We start from the raw sequence: 25,260 nt of genomic DNA, 5'->3' as shown, positions 1-25,260 counted from the left end.
AGTTTTAGCACAATAACTTATGTTGCTATTGTGCTTTTTGACGGTACAAAAACTGCTTTAAAGCATGGTAATGTTACATATAGTTACCAGTAAATAACTTGTATTTGTTAGCTACCATACTGTAAAACAACTGCACTCAGAGAAATCAATACAGGACTTAAACACGCTGCTGCTGTTGTGTGCGATACATACCTATTTCACTAGCAAAAAGTAGCACATTTTACCAAGCCTCATTAAATGATGTGTGATTGAATGTATAATACATATGGCATCTGTCAGACACATGACATACAATGGGAGAGCGTGCATGTACAGTTCTTGCTTTTTCGTGTGTTTCAAAATAAGGCAAATGGCAACACTCCATATAACAATAGAACTAGAAAGCAATAAAATCTGCCAGCCTGTATAGAAGAGTTGTATCTCAGATTTGAACACATGAAATTATCAAGCATTAATTTCTCTTCAAAGTCTATCTGAATGAAGTGGCATGACAGTTAGGAACCTGTATTCATTCAGTAGTTAAAGTCATTGTCTGGCTATCCCAATTTAGGTTGTGGCACCTAACTTGCTATGAGTGGATGCCATATTATATTTTGTTCCAAATCCATGTCTAATTAAGGTTTGGGCTCTGTCTCTAATGGCGTTGCCACTATCAGAATATTAAACCACAAATTTTATTCTGAGATGACACTTCCCAAGAATGCCTTAAAAATATTTTTGTGTATGGCTCTCCTTCTACAGACAATGGATTCACCTGAAATTAAATATACTTCCATTGTTCTAGCCAGATGCAACATTTTTGGTGCCCACCATGTGATAGACCATTCCCTTAAGTATCCTCTGTGGTTCCATCATTATACAATTAATAATCATTGTACTTTTTTCATCCACACACTGAGTAGGATATTTATGTCACATCTTATTGGTAAACTGTTCTAGAATCTTAGCAATAAATTTTTTTCTAAATATCAATTTCTTTTCAGATATTCCTCATAACAGATATTTTGTTTGCTTATATCAAGAGAGAATTCTACTTGAATAATGGATTACCACGAGATCCTGATGGAAAACCTTCAAAAATTGTCCTACAATAGATAGTGTCCGAGAATGTGTTTTGGTAACTAGACACATTAGTGCTGTTCTGTGATAAGTATGTGCGGTAAAAGACAGACAAGACTGTACTCACCATTAACAAGTGTCAGTATTGGGTCTTCTGCTCTTCCTAGGTGAACATTTTCAGTGCAGAAGTGTGCATGGTTTCATATTTTCTGTCCTTGCAGCATGGCATTTGAGTAAACAGTTTGGTGAGTTCAGTTCTTTATTTATAGTCATAAACTAATAATTTCATGTAATGGCCTGACTTCCATTACTTAACTGTCATCACTGCTCAGGAAAAAATAGGATTTTCTTTTATATAAAGTTATAGTTAAATTAAATGAATTTACATGGCTTACAGATGGTTACATTTTTTACTGTTTACAATCTTAGGTAGTCATATGATGGTCAAAGATGATACATCTTTGGCCTGTGATCCACAGTTATAATGTATGCAAAGTTGAGGAAGTAATCAATTTGTTCAAAACCATTAAAGACTGATTTAATGGTATCAGTTTAGAACCATTACTGCAATAAAAAAGATGTAGTTCACCACAGAACCTTCTTGAAACAGCTGTCTTCCAACTTCACGTGTACAGGCGTATTGTAGCATCTGCTCCACTTGAAAAAACCCATGGTTGTGATGGGTGAAATACAACATCAAAGACACCAAAGTCATTTGTAGACTGATGATGGCTTAGCCTCTTCAGTGGCACTATCAATGGGTTTTGAAGTAAATCACTGGAAAATATTTTAAAGATTCAGTTAATGTGATTAGCTTTGCTTAAAGCAAAAGATACTTTCACATTTTCAAACTAGAAAAATTAATCTTACTTGTAAACCATGCCATGTGATATAATTATGCTGCAATCATCAGAGCCAGATGCAAAGAGTGGGTAACGCCTATGATATGCGACACCCCGTACAGCAGTACCATGAAGCCTCAATGTTTGATAAGGCTTAGTTGACAAGTCCAAGTCAAACCAGAGCATCTTACGATCGTAAGTTCCAACTAATACATTGTCGCCACCTGAAATAAAATATGTGGAAAGGTAAATAATAATTGACATATTTTGACACATAGTGACATAAAAGTGATCAAGCATCAATCTGAAATAGTTTGTTATTATGCACAATTAACTAAGTGAGAGAGAAGTGGAAGCACTGACAGTGTGAATATTACAAGTCAGTTAGTTCAATACATCATGCTTCCAAAATACTGACACAAATCTATTAAATGTGAACAATTTTGATTAGGCTTTACAATGACTTTTATTGATACTGAATGAAACAATGAGTTTACTTCTATCTTGCATGGTTTACAAAGGTTTATTTGAACTAAACCTTGACCAGGTTCGTATTTCTTACAAACCCATCTTCAGATGGTTGTTATGAAAACACTTCACACCACACCATTTTAATGACAACACCAACCCACACAGTGTGACCCAGTTTCATGATGAGTAACATTATATTTTCAAAGATGTTATGTTACCGATGCTGCATGGGTCTAGTAAAATATGTCTAGTGCAATGAAACTTATCTTTTCAATTAGTTATAAAAATTTTCTAGTACGCTGAATGGTCATGATCAAAGGTTATATATAAGCAGTAACAAACACTATGTATAGCACAACAAGATACGCTTTCAGCCAAAGTGATGAAGCTAAGTTTGAACACTGAACCTACAGTTAAATTTTCCATTATAAAGCCAAAATAGTTTGTACTGCATTCATGGAGGATGGGTAAAAAAAAAAAAAAAAAAAAAATATTACTGTCACCAGTCATTATTTATTTATTTCCACACTGGGTTTCAAAGGATTTAACCTCCATCATGTGGAATGTTTGTGTGGTGTTAAAGACTTTGGAGTAACATGTACCACTGTCCAGTAGTGAAAAACAAATTACCATTTCAGTACAGGGATTTTAGTTTTGTGGATGTCTGTGACTGGAAGAATGAATGAAAATATAAATGTGAAAGTAAAATATGTAAATATTGAAGGAACAAAATGGCATTTAGAATCTAAATTAATGCAAAGAACAAACAGAAAAGTAAAACAATTATAGAGCAAAGCATTATTGAGATCTCCAGTTGCAAAGATGAACAGAAATGTGATATTAACAACCCACAGCTCTGGTAGCATAATCAGACCTTTGTTCTCTTTCTGTGACTTTCACCCTCAATGCCACAACATAAACATACCATAATAATCGACTTACATACACTCAATGAAGTTTTAAACCTTGGAAACAAATAATGGCAAAAGTAACTTGTTGTTTCATTCTGACATTGTTTACAGAAAAACTGATACAGGCGAGCCTTGGCGAAGGTTAGTTTGGGATCCAGAGAAATGTAGGAACACATGAGGGAATACTTACCCTACGTTTATAGAATTTGTAGATTCAGAGAAAGCTTTTCACAGTATGGACCGGATTACAATACTTGAAATTTGGAATGTGGTAGTGATAAAATACAAGGACCAAAGGTATAAGTTGCACAAAAATGAGACACTAATAAGAATCAAAGAGCATGAAAGGAAAGCAGTGGTTGAGAATGGAGTGAGACGGGTTGTATCCTATAACTTGATATTCAGTCTGTACATTGAGCAAGCTTTGAATGAAACTGAGGAGAACTTTGGAATGGGAATTAAAGTTTAGGAAGAACAAGTACAAACTCTGAGGTTTGATGGTGATATAGTTCTGTCTGAATGCAAAGGACTTGCAAGAGCAGTTGAATGGAATGAGCAGGGTCTTCAAAAAATGTTACAAGATCAGTATCAACAAAAATAATGGAATACAGTCAAAATGAATGACGTAATGTTGAGGGAATTAGCAGGTGATGAGACACTTAAAGTAGTAGGTGAGTTTTGCTATTTGGGCAGCAAAATAAATGATGATGGCCAAAGTAGAGGGGATATAAAATGTAGACTGGCACTGGCAAGAATCTGAAGAAGAGAAATTTGTCAACACTGAATATATATTTAAGTGTTAGGAAGTCTTTTTCTGAAATTATTTATGGAGTGTTGCCATGTGTGGAAGTGAAAGATGCACAATGAACAGTTTAGACAAAAAGAGAATAGAAGCTTTCAAAATGTAGAGCTACAGAAGAATGTTGACTATTAGATGGGTTGATCATGCAACTAATGAATTTGGGAGACAAGAAATTAGTGGCACAACTCAACCAGAAGGAGGAATCAGTTGGTAGGATACATTCTGAGACATCAAGGGATCACCAATTTAGTAATGGACAGAAGTGTATGTGTATGTGGTGGTGGGGTGTAAAAATCACAGATGGAGAATGATGTAGGTTGCAGCAGTTATTTGGAGGTGAAAAGACATGCACAGTATAGTGGCATGAAGAACCAGTCTTTGGACTGAAGACCACAACAACAATGAAGTTTTAGGAATACTTTTCTCTAGGCAACATATTTAAGCAATTAACATTGCAAGATCACAGGTTAAATGTATGCAAGAGACAATCCATTGCAAATTTGAAATGCTGGTATGTTAATTACTGATATAGCCACCAAAAGTTGAATGCTATCATGAAAACATACAGGCATCATGTTGTACATTTGTGCGATGGTGTTCTAAGCCTTTTGCAGCTGCTTGGTATGCTGGAGTTGTCGTTAGATGGTGTCCCACATGTGCTCAGACAGAGTCTATTGATTAAGCAGGCCAAGGCAACATGTCAACACTCTGTAGAGCACGTTGGGGTTACAATAGTGGTATGTGGGTGAGTGTTATCCTTTCGGGAAAAACCCCCTCTGTTCATGAATGACAGAACTACAGGTCAAACTACAAGATTAACATGCAAATTTGTATGTCAGGCTGCATGAGATAACCAGGAGAATGCTCCTGTCCTACAAAATTGGACCCCTGACCGTAATTCTAGATATAGGTCCAGTGTGTGTTGCATGCAGACAGATTGGCTGCAGGCCCTCAACTGCCCTCCTAACTAACAAACGGCTGTCACTGACACAGAAACAGATTTCATCAGAAAATACAACAGACCTTTAACTTACACTCCCATGAGCTCTCACTTAAAACAACTGAAGTTGCAAATGGCGGTGCTTTGGGGCTATTGGAAGTGGCCATATGAAGTCTGGTCTTCTTGCAACCATACATTCTCATTTCAGCATGTATTTAAGGCAAACATAGTGTGAAATTTGAACACACATCTTTCAGATGTAGAAACCAACACAACTCCTCCTTGAGGTTGCGTATTTTTTTCCCCCCTGATCAGTGTAGAAGGTTATTAAATGTTCTTATACTCTTTCTTCAGATTACACACATTTAGACTGATCAGAATCCTTGCCAAACAATATACAGTTATAATTTTGTTTTTGCTGAAGAGAACACAAATCTAAAGAAGGCTATGAATAGGGACCAAGAGCTATAATTATAGATTCTGATGTGAAAAAAGGCACATATATAAATTACACCTTTTTAAGTACCACAAGCATTCAATCATTCCAAACTCTTCAAGGAAAATCAAAGATATTTTCTTGTTATGTAATTAATATACCCAACCATGCACCATTTTCACGGGCTATCTTTCCAGCCAGATATGCCATTCTCAGACCTCTTTTTTAAGGAGGATAGCTTGATGGTTATTAACATCTATCAACCCATTTCACTATAAACTTCCGTTTCCAAAGCTTCGAGAAACTTAGGGTGAACATATCTGCAAATATAAGATTCTTAGTGGGCCCAATAAAAATCTCTTATCAAATTTTCCACTGAATTTGTGGCTGAGTGAGCTCAACTTAGCTGTAATCCACTGTAGGTCCCTTGAACAAAAATCTGTGTCCAGTAGCTGGAAGAAAGCACAGGTCACACCCAAAAGCCACTACATACTACCCAATATCCTTGACAAACATTTGTTATAGAATCTTTGAGATATTCTGAACTCAAACGTAATGAGGTATTTTTTAACAGAACAACCTCCATTCCAACCAGCACAGATTCCGAAAACACTGATCATGTCAGAACACGTATGTTTCTCATGTAACATCCTGAAAGCTGCGAGTGAAGGTAATATTTTTCGATTTTCAAAAAGCATTTGACTCGGTACCAGACCTATGCTTACTATCAAAATTGTAATCATAGAGGGTACCAACCAAAATCTGACTGAATTGATGCTATTTTTCTGGGGAGGACACAGCATGTGATCCTGGATGGAAAGTCAACAGATGTTGAAGTAACTTCGGGTGTGTCCCAGAGACGTGCTGGGACCCTCACTGATAATGATGTATGTTAATAACCTAAGACTTTTCGCAGATGATGCCTTTACCTATAACAAAAGACTGCATGAAAGAATCTACACAAAGATTGGCAACTTGCTTTAAATGTGCAGAAATGTGAAATTGTGCAACTGACAATCCAACAACCATAGTATCAAAGTGTCACAGTTGAAATTGGTAAATGCATACAAAATCCTTGGCACTACACTTTGTAGGAATATGAAATGAAACAATCACACAGTCTCAGTGGTGGGTAAAGCAGGTGGCAGACTTAGATTCACTGGGAGAACACTAGGGCAATGCAGTCAGTTAACAAAAGAGATTGCCTACAAATCACTTGTGCAACCCTTCCTACAGTATTGCTCAGATGTGTCAGATCTGTTCCAAATAGGACTAACAGGGGATATCGACAGTACACAGGGAAGTGCAGAATGAGTGGTCACATGTTCAACCCATGGGAGAGCATCGTGGACATGTTGAAGAAACTGGACTAGCAGATACTTGAACCAGGTACAAATTATCCTGGTCTACTTACAATACTACAACCCTTTGTGTAGCACTCCTGTGTGGATTATGAGGACAACATAAGATTAATTACAGTGTCTACAGAGGTGTTTAAACAGTCATACTTTCTATGCTCGTACGTGACTGGAATGGGAGGACGCTATAATAACTGGTGCTTTGGGGAGTACACTCTGCCATGCGTATCACAGAAGTTCAGAGTATGGATGAGTCTGTAGAGGGCCCGCGCTACTGAACAAGCCATCTACGAATTCAAAGGATTTTTTGTGGTGTGTAAGGAATTGACTGCAAATCATAACATTCTTTTAGAGAAACAAAGTTTAAAGCTAACACGGGGCAAAGGTAATGTTTGTTAGCTCTTGCAGCTCTCATGATGAATCTTCTTCTGAGGGGGACAAACTACTTTCCACAAGGGCCACTTCTGTTACTGCTATAATAAATCATGTATCTTACTCATAAAACAGAAATAGTGCGTTTGGCCTATGATATACTTCAACAAAAAAATATCCAAAAAGATTGTTGATTTGTTCTTAGTAACTGGCCAATCATGTAGGAAAAAAACAGTTGCATATCAACAACAACTCTACAGCACATGGGAAGAAGGTGAACTTAAATCTTTTCACATTTCCTCTGTGTCATCACTGATAAAAGTATTAAAAATTAATCCTTTTTATACTCCCATGTCAAATGGTTTAATTTTTTGGGGAAAATGGTTACACATTTTGCATACTAATGACATAACCTCAGTAATCTACACTTCTATGAATTTGGTTGCAAGGAATCAGGCACAATAGTAGCGTTCACAAATACATTACTTACAACGAAAATAAGATCTAGTACCCGTTGTGCAGAAAGCAGCAAACTGCGCATCCATAAACAATCTTACCATTTCCCTTTTAAATCAAAGATGCTAACATAACGAAATTTAAAGAAGAAGAAAATAGTTGATACTTAGCAGCTCCTTGAATTTTCATCCTATGTATGTGAATGCATTCCATTTATAACATTTTGCTGTATATTAACAGTAACAAAATGCAGTTTTGTGAATGGCCAGCATTGTCGCCATGTTTACACAGAGAAAATTATATTATCTGTAAAAACTACTGCAATATTCCATATCATGGTGAGCTATTGCTATTATAGTCCAAGGAATTTGCAAAAAACTAAAAACAGCGAAAAAATACAAGAAAGGGAAAAAACACTGTGTTAACTGCTGAAAACCTTGAAAGAAAAATTAGGCTAGCCTCAAGATTAACAACAAGAAAGGCATATTGGTTAATGGTATGCTTCTGGATGGTCAGCCAAGTTATTGTTTCCATTTTATGCACAATATTTCGAAGACCAAACCTATCATCTCCTTCAGGTGCAATGTGTAGTGCTGTTGTATGTGCATGCTGCCTACCAAACATGAACTATTGCTAGTCAAGTGAAAACTGCAGCATCAAATTGCTCTACAGGGAGAAGTGCTTCACAATATATGTGAGTTGGATAAGCCCCGCTACAAAATAGCAGTGCTAGACTGACAATAGTTCAGGCAGTGAGTAGTTGTCAAAATATTGTACTTCAACTGGAAACAACACCTGGAGCTTACCAATAATCAATCACACTGATAAAACCTGCAAGATTACAAGGTAAATGGTGTGCACTACAGGAAACTAATGACAATCCCCCCTTTTCAGTTGCCTTGGACTGGTTAATTAACTTGGTTTCAAGAAACTTATGTATCTATCCTGAAGAAACAGGATGAATACGTTTTACAAAAACATTCTAAACTGCTTGTTATTAGACCTCACCCTAATACACATCATGTGATCAGCACCATTACAGTAGAGGCTTGATAGTTCAAGATGAACGGGACCAGGACTATCTCAAGCAACTAGAAATGTATGTCAGAAAAAGAAATGCAACTATGTTGAAAAGAATAAACCACATGAACAATATCTCACTTTTTTTTTCAGAAACTACAACCTCTGTACAGTTTTTCACTTAAGAAATTCTCTGTAGCATTTCTTTCAAGAAAGCTGTTCCAATTTCAGTTGGTTTCTTCACCAAGCACCATCACAAACTTTTCCAGCACCATATTCAAGAGCAAGTGAGCAAGGAAGTGAAATATGGATAGTAAACTGTCCAGACAAGAACAGAATAGAAGATTTTGAAGTGTGGTGCTACAGAAGAATACTGAAGATTATATAGATAGAATTACTATGAGGAAATAATGAATTTCAAACAGTGGAAACTCCAGGTGGGAATATTAACAATGTACTTACTTTAAAGGAGACACGTCAAGTTGCAGATACGCACAGTTAAAAGACACACTCATATTTCGGCCACAGCCTTCGTCAGGGGAGGGAGAGAGGGAGAGGGGGGGGGGGGGGGAGAGAGAGAGAGAGAGAGAGAGAGAGAGAGAGAGAGAGAGAGAGTCTTTACTAACAAAGGCTGTGGTGGCAGAAAATTAAATGTGAATGTCTTTTAATCATGCCTGTCTGCAACCTGACATGTCATGTTCTTCTTTACGGTAAGTAGCAATCTATCTTTTCCTAGATTGCAGGTAATGAATGTAATAGGTGAAAAAAGAAATGTATGACACAACTTGACTAAAAGATCCCGATCCCGAGGCATCAAGGAACTGTCAAACTGGTAAAGAAGGCAAGTGTGGGGGTAAAACTTGTAGAGGGACACCAAGGCTTGAACATAGTTAGCAGATTCAAATGTATGTAGGTTGTAGCAGTTATGTATAAATGAAGAGGCTTGTACAGCATGGAGAATCGTTCAAACCGGTCTTTGGACTGAAAGTCACAACATATTTATTACTGCTTTGTCCCTTATCAGTAAGAAAACAAACAAAATTTTTTAAGGAGTAACTTAGATAAATGTCCTCAATGTTCTCCTTGTCGATTGTTTCCTTTTTCACAGCCACAAGCCTGTCATACAAGGCATTAGTTTGATGACTGTCTGCCTGCACATGACTGATCCATTAGATTTTAAGTTAGCCACTGTAGAAAAATTTCTTCCACCAATATTTCAGCCATATACTTTCGAAATAGGCCAATCAGCTACAGCTCATGTGTGTGCCCATTTAAAATCTAAGAGCGGCACCACAGCACATGCAGCCACAAATAATCCCACCCAGAGGCATTTATATGAAAGGTAGCAAAGATGTTTATACAGATTGCTTGTAAATGGTTGGGGGGAAAAAACCATGATCAGCCTCACCAAAGTCTCAGATATTAAAGGGAATGGCACACTAAAGATGCCTTTGATAGTTAATTAAAGAAAGAGCTACATTCCGTATTGGTCAATGCTAAACACTATGAACAAGCCAGGTTTGATGTACCGTTATTCACCAAAGTTCAACTGGCATATTTACTATTTTTTACTGGGGAATATTTTGATACAGTGGTTGCAGATTTATTCAGTTATGTTATTTACCTTGAATTTAAACAATTAATTGATAAATGGGAAAAAAAAGATTGACTATATCAGCACAGACAGTCCTTTGTGACCAATTTGTTTACAGTGTACTTTTTGGAAAAGGTACTGGAATCTGTAAGTCTGAAACCTGCTGATTTTTTGCAGTTTGGCTTCATAGTTTGGTAAATACATGAAAATATTGCATTTGCTATGGAAAACAAAATGGATGACTGCTTTGTATTCTTCAACATCTGTGTTTGTCAAAAACTGATGGCGCCTTGAGGCATGCAGTGTGTTAGAAGTTGCCCTACATGGATTATCAACAAGCAAATCTTTCCCAGACTGAGGACATTCTTATAATGGTAATGTATAGGACATGTTGCTGACAAGGACAGTCTGCAGGTTGAGCTTATGAAATTAAAAAAGGGTTATTTGAAGAATATAAATACTTTCTGTGACGTATTTTGCAAGGCAATACAGATGAAAGCCAAGGACCTAAGGAACGAGGAAGTTAATGAAAAGAGGTTTAAATCTGCCACAGATCAGAAGTCTTTTGTTAAAAATAAGTCTCGTCCAGACAAGCACAAAGTTAGTGATCTCTCATCCTCCACTGAAGACAGTAGCTCTTATTGGTTTTGTAAAGGATGATATGATGCTCTGCAAGATCTCAAATGAATGTCGCCTTTTACACATAGTGCAGAGGATGTGAACAATTCACAAGATGCATGGAACACAGGTAATACAAGCAGCTTTTACAGCCCAGTAAACTGGCTGTGTCACATTGCACTGACTCCAGCCTTTCTAGTGCAGTAACAGAATACTGATATTAACTTTATCCTTTTGTTAATATAATAGAGGGAAACATTCCACGTGGAAAAAATATATCTAAAAAGAAAGATGATGAGATTTACCAAACAAAAGCGCTGGCAGGTCGATAGACACACAGACAAACACAAACATACACACAAAATTCAAGCTTTCGCAATAAACAGTTGCTTCATCAGGAAAGAGGGAAGGAGAGGGAAAGACGAAAGGATGTGGGTTTTAAGGGAGAGGGTAAGGAGTCATTCCAATCCCGGGAGCGGAAAGACTTACCTTAGGGGGAAAAAAGGACAGATATACACACACACACACACACACACACACACACAAATCTTTCCGCTCCCGGGATTGGAATGACTCCTTACCCTCTCCCTTAAAACCCACATCCTTTCGTCTTTCCCTCTCCTTCCCTCTTTCCTGACGAAGCAACCGTTTGTTGCGAAAGCTTGAATTTTGTGTGTATGTTTGTGTGTCTATCGACCTGCCAGCGCTTTTGTTTGGTAAGTCTCATCATCTTTCTTTTTAGATATATTTTATCCTTTTGTTACTTGGTTATGAAAGAAGAGAATACAAATTTAATGATGATGGATTCAGGCTGGATAAATCACGGAAGCTAGCTATTAAAGACACTGTCACAGCATTCTTTCCATTGATTTATCAATATCTAAGCATATTTTGAGCATCTGATCAGTTTTCATTCTCAGCCAGTAACATGAAGCAAATATAAACCTTTTTGCAGTCCAAAAAAGAAATATTTTTGGGGCATAAGCACTTGTGGCACATTTGCTGTAAGACAGCCATCAGAGTTAAATGGACAGATGCATATGCTGTACCTTCAATCACTGGGATTACTCTGGAGATGGAAGAAAGTTAATGGCAAAGGGGAAAAAGAAATGTAGTTACTACAGCTGCTTGACTGAAATTTGATGGATCATAAAACACACTAGGAAAACATGAAGATGCACACATAGAAGACTTAATTGTTTGATGATCAATTTTTAAGTAGGCAATTAAAAATCTTGTATGGCTATGTAAAAAGCAATGATTATGTTTCAGACCCTGCTGTACTTTAATTATATAAACTGGTGGCACTGCAGAATAGACCAGCAAAAGCTAAATAGTTCAAATGATGTAGGTAGAAACAGCATATTTGCAAAATTTAGCCCATTCCTATATTGCATTCTTCTGACAGGGAAATGTCACACAGTTATTCCAATTTCCAAAATGTTTATTTATTTGGCCAGCATATAAACATTCCCATACCTCACTGGGAAATTATGAGAAATAATTATGTTCAGTCTACTCTACATAACCAGAGGCATTATTTGCTCAACTGAAACAGTAGGTGGAAGCAATGTCTAACAGTATCTCCCAAGATGACATCTGTGGCAGCAGTGAAGGTAAGAGTTCGCTATATAACATACACAAATTATCATCCAAGAATAGATCGGTGGCATGCACGCAGTGTCACTATCACCTGATCTTCTTTAAAGTATAAACCCGTGTCTCATCTGACATGAAGTGGCATTGCAAGTCGAGTGAGATATTAATGAATATTACTGTGCAGGAAGTGTCCTGGTGCTTTGAAAACAAGCACGTGACAATACAGTGAGTGTCTGAAGCACGAACAACTTGCTGTCTTTGAAGGTAAGCCCATGAATTAGTCTCACTGTAACCTTTCATGTTAGGAAAGATACATACAGCACAGTGCTTATTGTGGAGAGTTGTTCTTTTTATGCAAGGAAAAGTATGATAGGAACTTTCAGTTTAAAAGTCCGACACCTCAAGATCCCCTTACAATACATCCCAGCAAAATAAAAACCTATATGGTATGTGATACTGACTCCAGATACTTTGTGCACTTTAGAATTATAAATACTATGAAAAATTCTTTTTATAGTGGCAAGAGAGCACAGAGAAACAGACATGGGAACATGTACATATTTTCCCCCAAGAGTTTCACTGTGAAAATGTGTTTCCAGAACAAATTAAGAAATGCATTGGTAGGTCGAATGAGTTGTGATGCTGCTTAGTGTTCTATTAAGATGCTGTGTCAACAGTATGACACAAAATGTAAGGTAGGCTCCACATTACACACACACACACACAAATTTCACATATACCTTTTGTTGCTGTAAGACTGCTGTTTCTCATACAGCTCAACTACAGTTTTTTATTTACGAAGTAGATAGCAGCCTCATACAGACGAAAGATGTCCAGGACAGTGAAACAGAGACAGATTTTTCCCAGTTTCATAGGAGAGCATTGACAACACGGATTTGCAACTGGAGTAACTCTTGTGTGCCGACAATTACAGTTGGACAATGTGCTGTTTCTGTAGGACTTTTATGAGAGATCTACATGAGATTTTCACAACATTCTTCTCACTTGAAAAAGTTGAGAAGCAGTTATTGAGATATATGCTAGTTTAATTGCAGCAAGATACCTTGAGCGGAATTATACATTCAAGGATGTGAGCATGTACTTTAATTTTATGTTACACAAACTGACAGTTTCTGTTGACTGTATTTCCTTTTAATTATATGATCCTAAACTTAAACAAAACAAAAAATATGAGAATAGAAGATTATTTTCTGAATACAACATCACCTTGCTAAAGAAAACTTTGGGTCAAGAATCTTGGGAATCAGTTTATAGAGAAAGGGGAGTTGACAGCAAATGGGGAAGTATTTGTAAAAATTTTAACTAGACATATTGATATTACTATCCTGGCAAAGAAGATCAATGTAAATAAAAATAAACCTCCAGTAGTCAAACGTGTAAAACTTGATGAAAAAACAAAAAGACTCAAAGAAGGAATGGAGTATATGTATAAGCTACACAGAGAAACCAGTCTTGATTAATATAAAGAGGATTATAAAAAATATAAATATGAGTATCACAAGGAAGTAAGGAGAAGGAAAGTAGAACATATTAGTAAACAGATCCGAAACTCTGACTGTGTCTCAAAGTCGTGCTGGGCAGTAGTTAATGATATGAGGAACACTGATTCAAAAACTAAAATTAATAATATAGAGTTAAGTATACATAATGATATTTTTTTCTGATCCTTATATAGTTAGCAATATATTTAATGATTACTTTATAGATGCTATTGAAAATGATACTTGCATGAAACAGGAGAGGCAGTTTAAATATGATAAGGAAAAGGAACGGGACTCTTGTATGCTACCTACAGTAACCATCAAGGACGTAACAGAGCTAATTGACAACCTAAAAAATAAAAGATCAGCTGGATGGGATGAATTCTCTCCTTTTCTACTGAAAAAATGCAAGGGTGAGTTAGCCAGACCATTAGTCCATCTAATAAATTGTGTACTTGAAGAAGGTGTGTTTCCGAAGAAACTGAAACTTGCTTTAGTTAAACCTTTTATATAAAAAAGGGGAAAGAAAACAACCACAGAACTACAGACCAGTTGCCTTAACATCAGTGTTTGGTAAATTAATTGAAAAAATAATGCTAGAAATCCTAACTGAGCACTATAATATGAATAACTTAATAGGAGATTTCCAACACGGCTTTAGAAGTGGTCGGAGCACCATATCTGCAGCAGTACAGTTTGTACACCGTCTGATGGAGAAAATAAATGAGGGTTACGAAACGGCAGGAGTGTTTTTAGATCTTTCCAAAGCGTCTGACATAGTCCATCATGGCGCTCTTTTAAGTAAACTTGCTTATAATGGTGACAGTGGGAAACTGTTGCTTTTAATAGAATCTTACCTTAAAGATAGACAACAATGCACAGAAGTTGTGTATGATAATGGAGAGGTAACTGCAAAAAGAAGATCAAAGATAAGGAACATAAATTTTGGTGTGCCACAAGGCTCTATCTTCGGCCCCTTCTTGTTTATTTGCTACGTGAATGATTTCCCAAAAGTATTAGACACCAGTCATCATATTACTATGTATGCTGATGACACCTCTGGGGTTTGCACGTAGTAATGACGACCTAAATTCAGTGGTACAGAATTTTGTTGAAAAAGCCCAAACACATTTTGAAAAAGAAAACCTGAGGGTCAATATTAACAAAACTAATTTAATTTATTTTAAGACAAGTAGTTCAAATAAAAATACTGTTCTAAATGAGGACATTCAGGAAAATACCTGTTCAGAATGTAAATTTCTCGGGATATATATAGATGACAGACTTTCGTGGAATCAGCAAATAGATCATGTCTGTGGTAAAATAACATCTAGTCTGTATTTACTAAGGAGATTAGTTCAATATTTAGATATCGAAGCAATAAAAATAGCGTATTTTGGGTTGGTGTATCCCCATCTATCTTATGGAATTGTATTGTGGGGTGGGTGTAGCCAATACAATATAAAAAGGGTATTTGTATTGCAGAAAAGAGTAATAAGAACTATGGCAAAAGTAAGACCCAGAACTTCATGTAAAAACCTGTTTATTAAGTTTAATATTATGACTATCTATGCAGTATATATGTTTCAATCAATATTATTAGTGAAAAAAGACAAAAAAGTGACAAACAGGAATATGGAAATCCATGATTACAATACAAGACAAAAATCAGACTTTCATATGGTGAGCAGACGATTGAATCTAACAACAAATACCCCATTCATTAAGGGAGCAATATTTTATAATTCTCTGCCAAACAACCTGAAACAGCTTTCCGGTAGAATTTTTAAAAACGAGTTAAAAAATGGCTTGTATTGAAGTTCCCATACAGTATGGTGCTGACATGATTTGACCTCAGGAAGGCTATATTAAATATACTTAAATGATATTTTACTTAGTAGCATGTAATCTATTTATATTGTGTATCAATAATCTAAATGTAATTATTATAACATTGCCCGTGCATGTTAAATACATGTTTCGAGCTGTAAGATAAATAAATAATAAAGGAAATGGAGACAAAGTGTATCATAAAAGCTCTGTGTTAATTTCCTGAAAATCTTTCCAGTGCAAGTATATTAGGAAAAAGGCACTATTGCTACAATAATAGAAAAGCTGTTTCAAGTTAAAAATCTACATCCCCACTACTATCAATATAAACACTTAAAATAACATTAGTGATTTTCTATCTTTCTTTCCTACCATTTTCAACTTTTAGGGAGGAAAAAGAGATGGGGATGGGATGGTAAAGTAGTGTTTCTGAGTGGCCTGCTCGTCTTTCCAACCTTTCTCTATCAGTTTATCTTTCTACCCTGAAGAAGAAATATGTAATTCCTGAAAGCAAACACTAGTATTTTCTACTTTAGGTGTTTATATCAGTCATACTGGTAAATTAATTCTGTCTCCATGTAATTTTTCAAAAAAAGAAAAAAAATAATTATTGTAAATAATGGCTCATTACATTACAAATTTTGGAGCTAAATTTCCATCCCCAGAGTTTTCACAGATTTTATTTCTAGAGTCACGTCATGCATCTGTGAAAAGTAATAACCATTACTAAGGATGCAACTATTGTGTGCCACAACAATGTTCTCATTCTACAGCATGATGCAATAGATGTCTTGTACTAAACAGGATTACTCTATATACTTCATCTGCCTTCACAATTCTGCCCACTGGCTTTGCTGTTAAGAACTCTAACCTCCTGCTGGAAATGGGTCAAAACACAAACTAACAAAACTACAATACTGAGGACGACCTCTCTGTTGTATCAGCTGTATAGGTATCATACTTTTCTTGGAAATTCTTTTGACAGCCAGAAAAACTATTATGTGTAAGTGTAGTTCAATTTAATAACTAGGCTGAGATTCAAAGCACTGTATCTGTCTTTAACTGCATATATAAATACTTTCAAATGCCATGTAGTAAATTTTGCTGTGCTGTTAAGAATTATTTCAATGCAGTCCTGCATAATTCTGCTCCATGTTTGTATACTTGATTTTTAAATACACAATTTCCAGGAAATTCATGTTATACATAATAGTACCTGGATGTATAGCCATTGATGAAATCCATCTGGAGTTTGACAGCAATTTTTTAACAAGTTCTTGCTTTACCAAATCATACACCCTCACATTACGCTGGGTCTACAACAAGAAAAAAGAAGACAAAATTATGACAGTTTCACATTAACTTACCTGCTTGCGATTAATTTTTATCAGCTTATTAAGCAGAGAACAGAGTGAAGGAATACAATTAAAATCTACATAACCAGTGGTAACATTTTAATAACTGTTTTTATGGTTATTCTGTTAGCAACAATCAATATTATAGTTGCAAATTATTGTAGTATTATAGTTGCAAATTGTTGTAGCTGTGTTGGGAAAGAACTCAAGCTCCAAGTACTAATTAAAGCACTGCAGCTCAAACTGTTACCAAAAGCTAGCTGAAGCAGGAGAAAATTTAAGCCAAATTTTTTACAAATGACAGAAGAGTTCAGAAAGGATAGATTAAATACAGTTGGTGGCATGTTTGTCACTATCAGAAGTAGTTTATCTGAAGAGAAACTGACGACGATAGTTGCTGTGAGTTAGTATGGGTAGAATTTATACTTGACACATGGAGCAAATTAACAATTGGTTCCTTTTACCGATCCCGTGACTTTTGCACTAGAGAGCTCTGAAATATAATGTGTAAACCACAACTAACAGCAACAAACATGCTGCCACCAACTATATTTAATCTATCCTTCCTGAACTCTGTTAGGTCATTTGTAAATAGTTATGTTGGCATATGAGAAACAGAACAGCGTGTATTAATCGAGTTTCGAATTGAAAGAGTCTGTCCTCGTATGGAGCACCCTCTCCTTTGATGCTTTGAGTTCACTGTTATCGATCATCTTGGACAGTCCCGACTTGGCCCCATCTGTTTCCAAAACTTTAAGAACACCTTCAAGAATTTCACTTTGATACTGATTTTTGAAGCAGTACAAGCAGAGATGAGGTTGTGGCTCAGAAACAAAGTCAAATATTCTACACTGACGGTATCAACAAACTGGTCTCTCGTTGGAAGATGTGTTCATTGCCAGGACTGTGTTGAGAAATAAATACACAGATGCAAAGTATAAAGATGTAGAGTATTAATAATGTTTGTTTTATTTAAAAAGCTTTAAGGGTGTTTTACAGAGAAAATTCAGAGGCATTACTTTTCAACCCACCCTAAATCGTTAGAAATTGTACTAAATGCTTTTTCCAAAAAATATTTTGAGCAATTAGTTAAGGAGCCATAGTTGACCTCTTAACAACAAAGAAACCTGGACAAATAGGGAGCATCATGATGTATATACAGATTAATGACCACAAGGTCATTGTAGCAAGACTGAATTCCGTAACATACAAATCCACCAAAAACAAACGCAATATATATCCATTTCTAAAAAAATCAGATAAAAATTTGTTTGACAGCTTCCTCAGACAATCTCCAATCCTTCCCAGCTAACCTACGTAAGTGTAGAACAAATGTGGCTTACACTCAAAGAAAAGGTACTGGCAGCAACTGAAAGATTTATACCAAATAAATTAATAAAAGACTGTACTGATCTCCCATGGTACACAGGACAGGTCAGAACACTGCTGCAGGAGCAATAATAAAAAAAGTATGCCAAATTTAAAAGAACACTAAATATCCATAACTGGTGATGCTTTACTGAAGCTCAGAACTTAGCAAGGACTTCAATGTGAGATGCTTGTAGAAGTTTCTACAACAAATCTCTGTCTTGAAATCTGATAGAAAATCCAAAGAGATCCTGGATTTATGTAAGGTACAATACTGACACAACACAATACCAATGGTTAACATTACTGATGACTGTGCCACTACAGCAGATTTGTTAACCACAGTTTTCTGGGATTTCTTCACCAATGAGCAAGAAGTAAATATATAGAACTGAATTTAGAACAACTGCCAACATGAGTAACTTGGGAGTAGATATCCTCAGTGTAGCGAAGCAGCTTAAATCACTTACTAAACACAAGTCTTCCAGCCCAGATAGCATACCAGTTGGGTTCCTTTCACACTATGGCGATACAATAGTCCAATACTTAGCAATCATAGACAACACCTCATGTGACAAAAGATCCACACCGAAAGAGTGGAAAGTTGCACAGATCACACTAATACTCAAGAAAGGACATAGGAGTAATCTGATGAATTACAGACCATGTCACTAACATCGATTTGCCGTAGGATTTTGGACAGTATATTGTGTTCGAAAATTATGAATTACCTCAAAGAGAACTGTATTGACATACAGTCAACACTGATTCAGGAAATGTTCTTGTGAAATACAACTAACTCCAATGTAAGGAGTGTTACTGACAGGGCATCACAAACTTATTCCATATTTCTAGATTTCCAGAAGGTTTTTGACACCATTCCTCACAAGAGACTTCTAATCAAATTGTATGTGTATGCAGTATCACTTTAGTTGCACCCCTGGATTCATGATTTCCTGTCAGAAAATTCACAGTATGTAGTGTAATGTTGTCTTCAGTCTGAAGACTGGTTCGATGCTGTTATCCATGCTGCTCTATCCTCTTCATCTCCGAGTAACTAATGCAACCTACATCCTTCTGAATCTGTTTACTTTATTCCTTCTGAATCTACCTCTACAATTTTTGCCCCCTCCCCTCCAATACTTCTTTGATGTCTCAGAATGTATCCTATCAATCGATCCTTTCTTCTAGTCAAGTTTTGCCACAAATTTCTTTTCTTCCCAGTTCTATTCATTAGTTACATGATCTGCCCACCTAACCTTCAACATTCTTTTGTAGCACCACATTTCAAAAGTCCTATTCTCTTCTTGTCTAAACTGTTTATCATGTATGTGTTGGGATACACCATCTCACTCCCTTCTCAACCACCGCTTCCCTTTCATGCCCCGCAATTCATATAACTACCATCTGGTTTCTGTACAAATTGTAAATAACTTTTCTCTCCCTGTATTTTACACTTGCCACTTTCAAAATTTGAAAGAGTATTCCAGTCACCAATGTCAAAAGCTTTCTCCAAGTCTACAAATACTATAAATGTAGGTTTGCCTTTCCTTAACCTATCTTCTATGAGGAGTCATAGGATCAGTACTGCCTCGCATGTTCTTACATTTCTCCACAATCCAAAAACCTCGAGGTCAGATTCTACCAGTTTTTCCATTCTTATGTAAAAATTTCATGTTAATATTTTGCAACTGTGACTTATTACACTTATAGTTTGGTACGTTTCACAATTGTCAGTACCTGCTTTCTTTGGAGTTGGAATTATCATATTCTTCTCAGTCTGATGGTATTTCACCTGTCTCATACATCTTGGTCACCAGATGGAAGAGTTTTGTCATGGCTGGCTCTCCCAATGGCTACCAGCAGCTTCAACAAAATGTTGTCTACTCCCAGGGCCTTGTTTCGACTTAGGTCTTTGAATGCTCTGTCAAACTCTTCATGCAGTATCTTATCTCTCATCTCAGCTTCATCTACATCCATTCCCATTTCCACAATACTACCCTGAAGTACAGCTCCCTCTATATATTCCTTCCACCTTTTTCATTTCCCTTCTTTGCTTAGGACTGGTTTTCCATCTGAGCTCTTGATATTCAGAAAGGTGGTAGCAATTTTGCACTTCTATTAGTTTTGTTGTTTAGATGTTTGTATTCCCTTTGGCCTGCTTCATTTACTGCATTTTTATATTTCCTCCTTTCATCAATTAAATTCAATATCTCTTGTGTTTCCCAAGGATTTCTACTAGACCACCTCTTTTTACCTGGTTGATCCTCTGCTGCCTTCACTGTTTCATCTCTCAAAACTACCCCTCCTTTTTCTACTGTATTCCTTTCCCCCGTTCTTGCCGATTGTTCCCTATGCTCCCTCTGAAACTCCCTAAAACCTCTGGATCTTACAGTTTGACCTGATCCCACCTCCTTAAATTCTCACCTTTTTGCAGTTTCTTCAGTTTTAACCTACAGCTTGTTCATAATAAATTGTTACCAGACTCCACATCTGCCCCTGGGAATGTGTTGCAATTTAAAATCTGGTTCCGAAATTTCTGTCTTATCATTATATAATCAATCTGAAGCTTTCCAAGTGTCTCCAAAATACAGCCTTCTTTCATAATTCTTAAACCATGTATTAACTATGCTTAAATTATCCTCTGTGCAAAATTCTACCAGACAGCTTCCTCCTCCATTCCTTTCACCCAGTCCATATTCACCTATTACAGTTCCTTCTTCTCCTTTTCTTACTGTCAAATTCCTGCCCCCAAGATTATCCAATCTTCCATGTCCCTTATCTATGTGAATAAAGTGAAACCCTACTTTTACACTTTTCCAGTGACTACAAGAAATCTAAAATGCGGGAAAATGTAAAATTTGGGAAATAATGTTTTAAGCTGTAAAAGTTACATATAGGATACTCCCTCGCATTTTCACACTTTATGCACATATATGTACCTAGTAGGCATCAAAATACTTGTCATGGACCTGTTTATTATCTACTAATGGTTTACTACCTAATAAAAATCACTCATCAGTAACACATTTTTTTCATGCTTTGCACAACGCGTTTGGACAATTTGTTCGCGCTGTCAAGTGCTAATATTTACTTAAGTGCCTGCATTTGTATTGTTCCATGTCTCTTGCACTGTAGTTATCTTTTTCAAGTTATCAGGTACTGTACCTTGTCAGTTATGTACAAAACCACACACATGCAAACTGTCATTCGCACTGTTTGCGTAACATCACAAAAAATACACACGTAAATACTGAACTTGACAATGAGAATAAATTCTCGAAACACATTTTGCTCAGCATGAAAAAAAAAAAAAAAAAAAAATAATTGGTACTATTTAAAGAAAACCCATTTGAGCAACGCAAAGTAAGTGAATATGTCAAAAAGTGCTATGAGTGGCCAAACCATGAAACACGTTAATTATGGTTTGACAAAGGTAACACAATAATCACAGCAATAATGAAACTATGCATGTACAGCAGAGACAGTTTGCAATTGGTCATGATATCTTTATTCAAACGAACCTAGTTACCTTGCTGAGTACAGCTAGGCAGCGGCAGGAGATAGGGCACAAATTGTTCCAACTTTTACATGTTTACCACTTCAAATCCACTGAGTAGAGTGCCCTGGTATTTAGAAACTTAAACACATAATGTTTGTAAACACTACCTGATGGCCAACATAATACCAGCATCATTTTATGTCATATTTCTTTCCCACAAACATTATTCATAAAGCGTAAATTGAGAGAAAATTATAAGTATGTTGACATAAAATTGGGTGCGAATTAATATTGTGGACCCAGGAAATGCGACGGGAGTGATAGAAAATGTTATAAACTGCAGGAAAACGTTAATTCTGGGAATGTAAGGAGGGATTGTGGTGTATTTTCTTTTATCTCATCATGCATTTCTTCAATCTCTCCATCATCTGCATGGAGGTGGGCTTCGTGTCTGTCTTGGCTACAATAATGTGTTCATAGTTGCTTATCCATGTTCCTGTTTCTTTTTTCCTTATTATTAAACCTAATCCTGCATTACCCCTGTTTGATTTTGTATTTATAACCCTGTATTCACCTGACCCCAAGTCCTCTTCCCACTGTAACTAACTTTATCAATTCAGCTTTTAAAATTTTCTAATCTATCTGCCCAATTAAGGGATCTGACATTCCATGCTCCAATCCTTGGAACGCCAGTTTTGTTTCTCCTGGTAATGACATCCTCCTGAGTAGTTCCCTCCCAGAGATACCAAGGGGGGACTATTTTACCTCTGGAATATTTCACCCAAGAGCATGCCATCATCATTTAACATTTAACCGTACAGTACAGCTGCCTGCCCTTGGGATAAATCACGACTGTAATTTCCACTCGCTTTCAGCCATTCACAGTACGAGCACAGCAAGGCCATTCTGGTTGATGTTTCAAGGCCAGATCAGTCAATCATCTAGACTGTTGCCCCTGCAACTACTGGGAAGGCTGCTGCTTCCCTTCAGGAACCACACATTTGTCTGGACTCTCAACAGATACCAATCCCTTGCGGTTGCATTTACGGTATGGCTATCTGTACTGCTGAAGTATGGAAGCTTCCCCACCAACAGCAAGGTCCCTGGTTCATGTAGTAATCAACGGAAAATCAAGTAAAACAGAAGTGATATCCGGCGTTCCCCAAAGAAGTGTTATAGTCCCCCAGTTGTTCTTGATCTATATCAACAATTTATGAGGCAATCTAAGAAGCCCTCTTAGATTGTTTGCAGATGATGCTGTCATTTACCATCTATCGGTCGATTCAAATTACTTGATAGTTGAACCTCGTGCGTTGGAGTTGGTTTCCTCCACTAAGAGCACTCCTCATCACACCCGAATTGTTCATCAGTGCCAAACTGCCACAAAAATTAGTTCACATCCAATTTCTTGTTCTGCTTTCTCTCTTGGTGTGCTTGAATCCTGGGTCTGGCCCTTGCACTTCATTTTCCATCATACATGATAACACACATGATAACACACACGCACAAGCACACACACACAACGATGCTAATGAAACACACACATTTCATGCACAGTACTAATAAAAAAATACTGGCAATTGAATCCTCCCACACAGGACATTTAAACAGTTATTATAATCACAGAGATTAGCTTATATAAGGTAAGCTTTGCATGACTGTGAGACACTGAATTTTTGAAGGCTGACAATCATTGTTACTGTAAACACCAATCATAAATACAGAAGACCTTTTGGAATGTAATGGCACAGCATAGTGCTAGGCACATAAACTGATGTGTTGGAGGTCAAAGGTTCAAATGTCATCAAATGTAGCGAAAATTTTTTATTTTTATAAATCTAATCAATAGTCTGATTGTAAGCTTTATTCTGTTAATTGATTTAAATGTATTTTTTTTTAATTTCTAATACTTTGCTGCATCATTTTCATCGTCAACCTCCTTATTTACTCTTATTTTTCTTTCTATCATTCATTGTCATTTGGAATCGGTTTCATTTGGAATCTGCTTGCGTCGCCTATAATCTGAAACCAAATGCTAAGCAGGATTGATCATAGGCTGGTAATATGGCATCCTGTGTGACCAGTGTGAGGATAGTTTCATGTAACCAATGACACTGATAAATTACAGTTTGCTTTTATCACCAAAACTGAAATTTTGCTGCGGAAGATTGCTATGCAAACAAACAAATTACGAAATTTTTCTGTCTCGAGTTTGCTCATAGAGGTTAGCTTTAAACACTACGAACAAAGTGACTGTGATTTTAGTTCTGCTACAGACTGTTCATTGCTGTTTTCTAAGATACATTGCACATTATAAGTTTGTGGTTAGGTTAGGACACACATTTAAATTCAGGGCTACAAAACCTGTCATCTTCTACAGTTCAGTCATTGGTCACTTAAAATCAGCTGTCGACAGAGTATCTCTCATTACTGTTACACTTTTAGGCAGCCACTTCCTGTCCGATTGGTAGCCGGCAGCAGATGATGAACACTATAGCAGCAAGGGACAGACCTCAAATATCAAGTAATTTTAATATTTTAATCAGAATGTACTAAACTCATCAGGCGAGCAAAACCAAGTGCAGAATGATTTACAAATGATATTTGTATGGTGCTATAGGTGGCGACTGTCACTGAACAAGGAAAAATAATGAAAATTGTGAGGTCATCCAAATGAGTATTAAATGAAATCCATCAAATTTCGATTACATGGTAAATCACACAAATCTAATGCCTAGGGATTACAATTATGAATAGCTCAAATTGGAACAATCACATAGATAATATTGTGGGAAAGACTAAGCAAATATTGTGTTTTATTAGCAGAACACCTGGAAGATGCAACAAGTCTAATAAAAGAGACTGCAGACCCTACTCTTGTCCATTCTCCACTAGAGTACTGCTGTGCAGCCCAGTGCGGGATCCTTACTAGATAGGACTGATGGAGGATATTGGAAAAATCCAAAGAAGGGCAGCTTGTTTTGTATTACAGTGAAATAGGGGGAAAGTGTCATGGACATGATAAATGAGTAGGGGTGGCAATCATTAAAACAAATGTACTTTTTTTGTGGCAAGAGCTTTCATGAAAATTCAATCGCTAACTTTCTCCTCTAAAGGTTTTTTACTACCAACACACCTACCTACGGAAAAATGATCGTTGTAGAAAAATCAAAGCTCATACAGAAAGATTAAGTGTTCATTTTTCCTATGTGCTGACTGAGAGTG

General features: G+C 36.6%; 2 protein-coding genes across 2 annotated transcripts in view; one reads left to right on the top strand and one right to left on the bottom strand.

Annotated features, from left to right (window-relative positions):
- LOC126191256 (phosphatidylinositol glycan anchor biosynthesis class U protein) overlaps nucleotides 1–1,453 on the top strand; it is a 71,183-nt gene extending 69,730 nt beyond the window's left edge. Inside the window, exon 7 of the mRNA XM_049932065.1 lies at nucleotides 984–1,453. Within this exon, the coding sequence (XP_049788022.1) occupies nucleotides 984–1,094 (111 nt within the window). The 3' untranslated portion in view covers nucleotides 1,095–1,453. The remainder of the gene's footprint in view (nucleotides 1–983) is intronic.
- A 141-nt stretch (nucleotides 1,454–1,594) lies between these two features.
- Nucleotides 1,595–25,260, bottom strand: part of LOC126191254 (ribosome biogenesis protein BOP1 homolog) — a 95,653-nt gene continuing 71,987 nt past the window's right edge. Inside the window, exons 11-13 of the mRNA XM_049932064.1 lie at nucleotides 17,027–17,126; nucleotides 1,930–2,125; nucleotides 1,595–1,836 (exon numbers count right to left, since the gene is read on the bottom strand). Coding sequence (XP_049788021.1) covers nucleotides 1,683–1,836; nucleotides 1,930–2,125; nucleotides 17,027–17,126 — 450 coding nt within the window. The 3' untranslated portion in view covers nucleotides 1,595–1,682. The remainder of the gene's footprint in view (nucleotides 1,837–1,929; nucleotides 2,126–17,026; nucleotides 17,127–25,260) is intronic.

Source organism: Schistocerca cancellata, chromosome 6 (assembly GCF_023864275.1).
Source record: "Schistocerca cancellata isolate TAMUIC-IGC-003103 chromosome 6, iqSchCanc2.1, whole genome shotgun sequence".
Taxonomy (NCBI): domain Eukaryota; kingdom Metazoa; phylum Arthropoda; class Insecta; order Orthoptera; family Acrididae; genus Schistocerca; species Schistocerca cancellata.
This window is presented reverse-complemented; position numbering and strand designations above follow the sequence as displayed.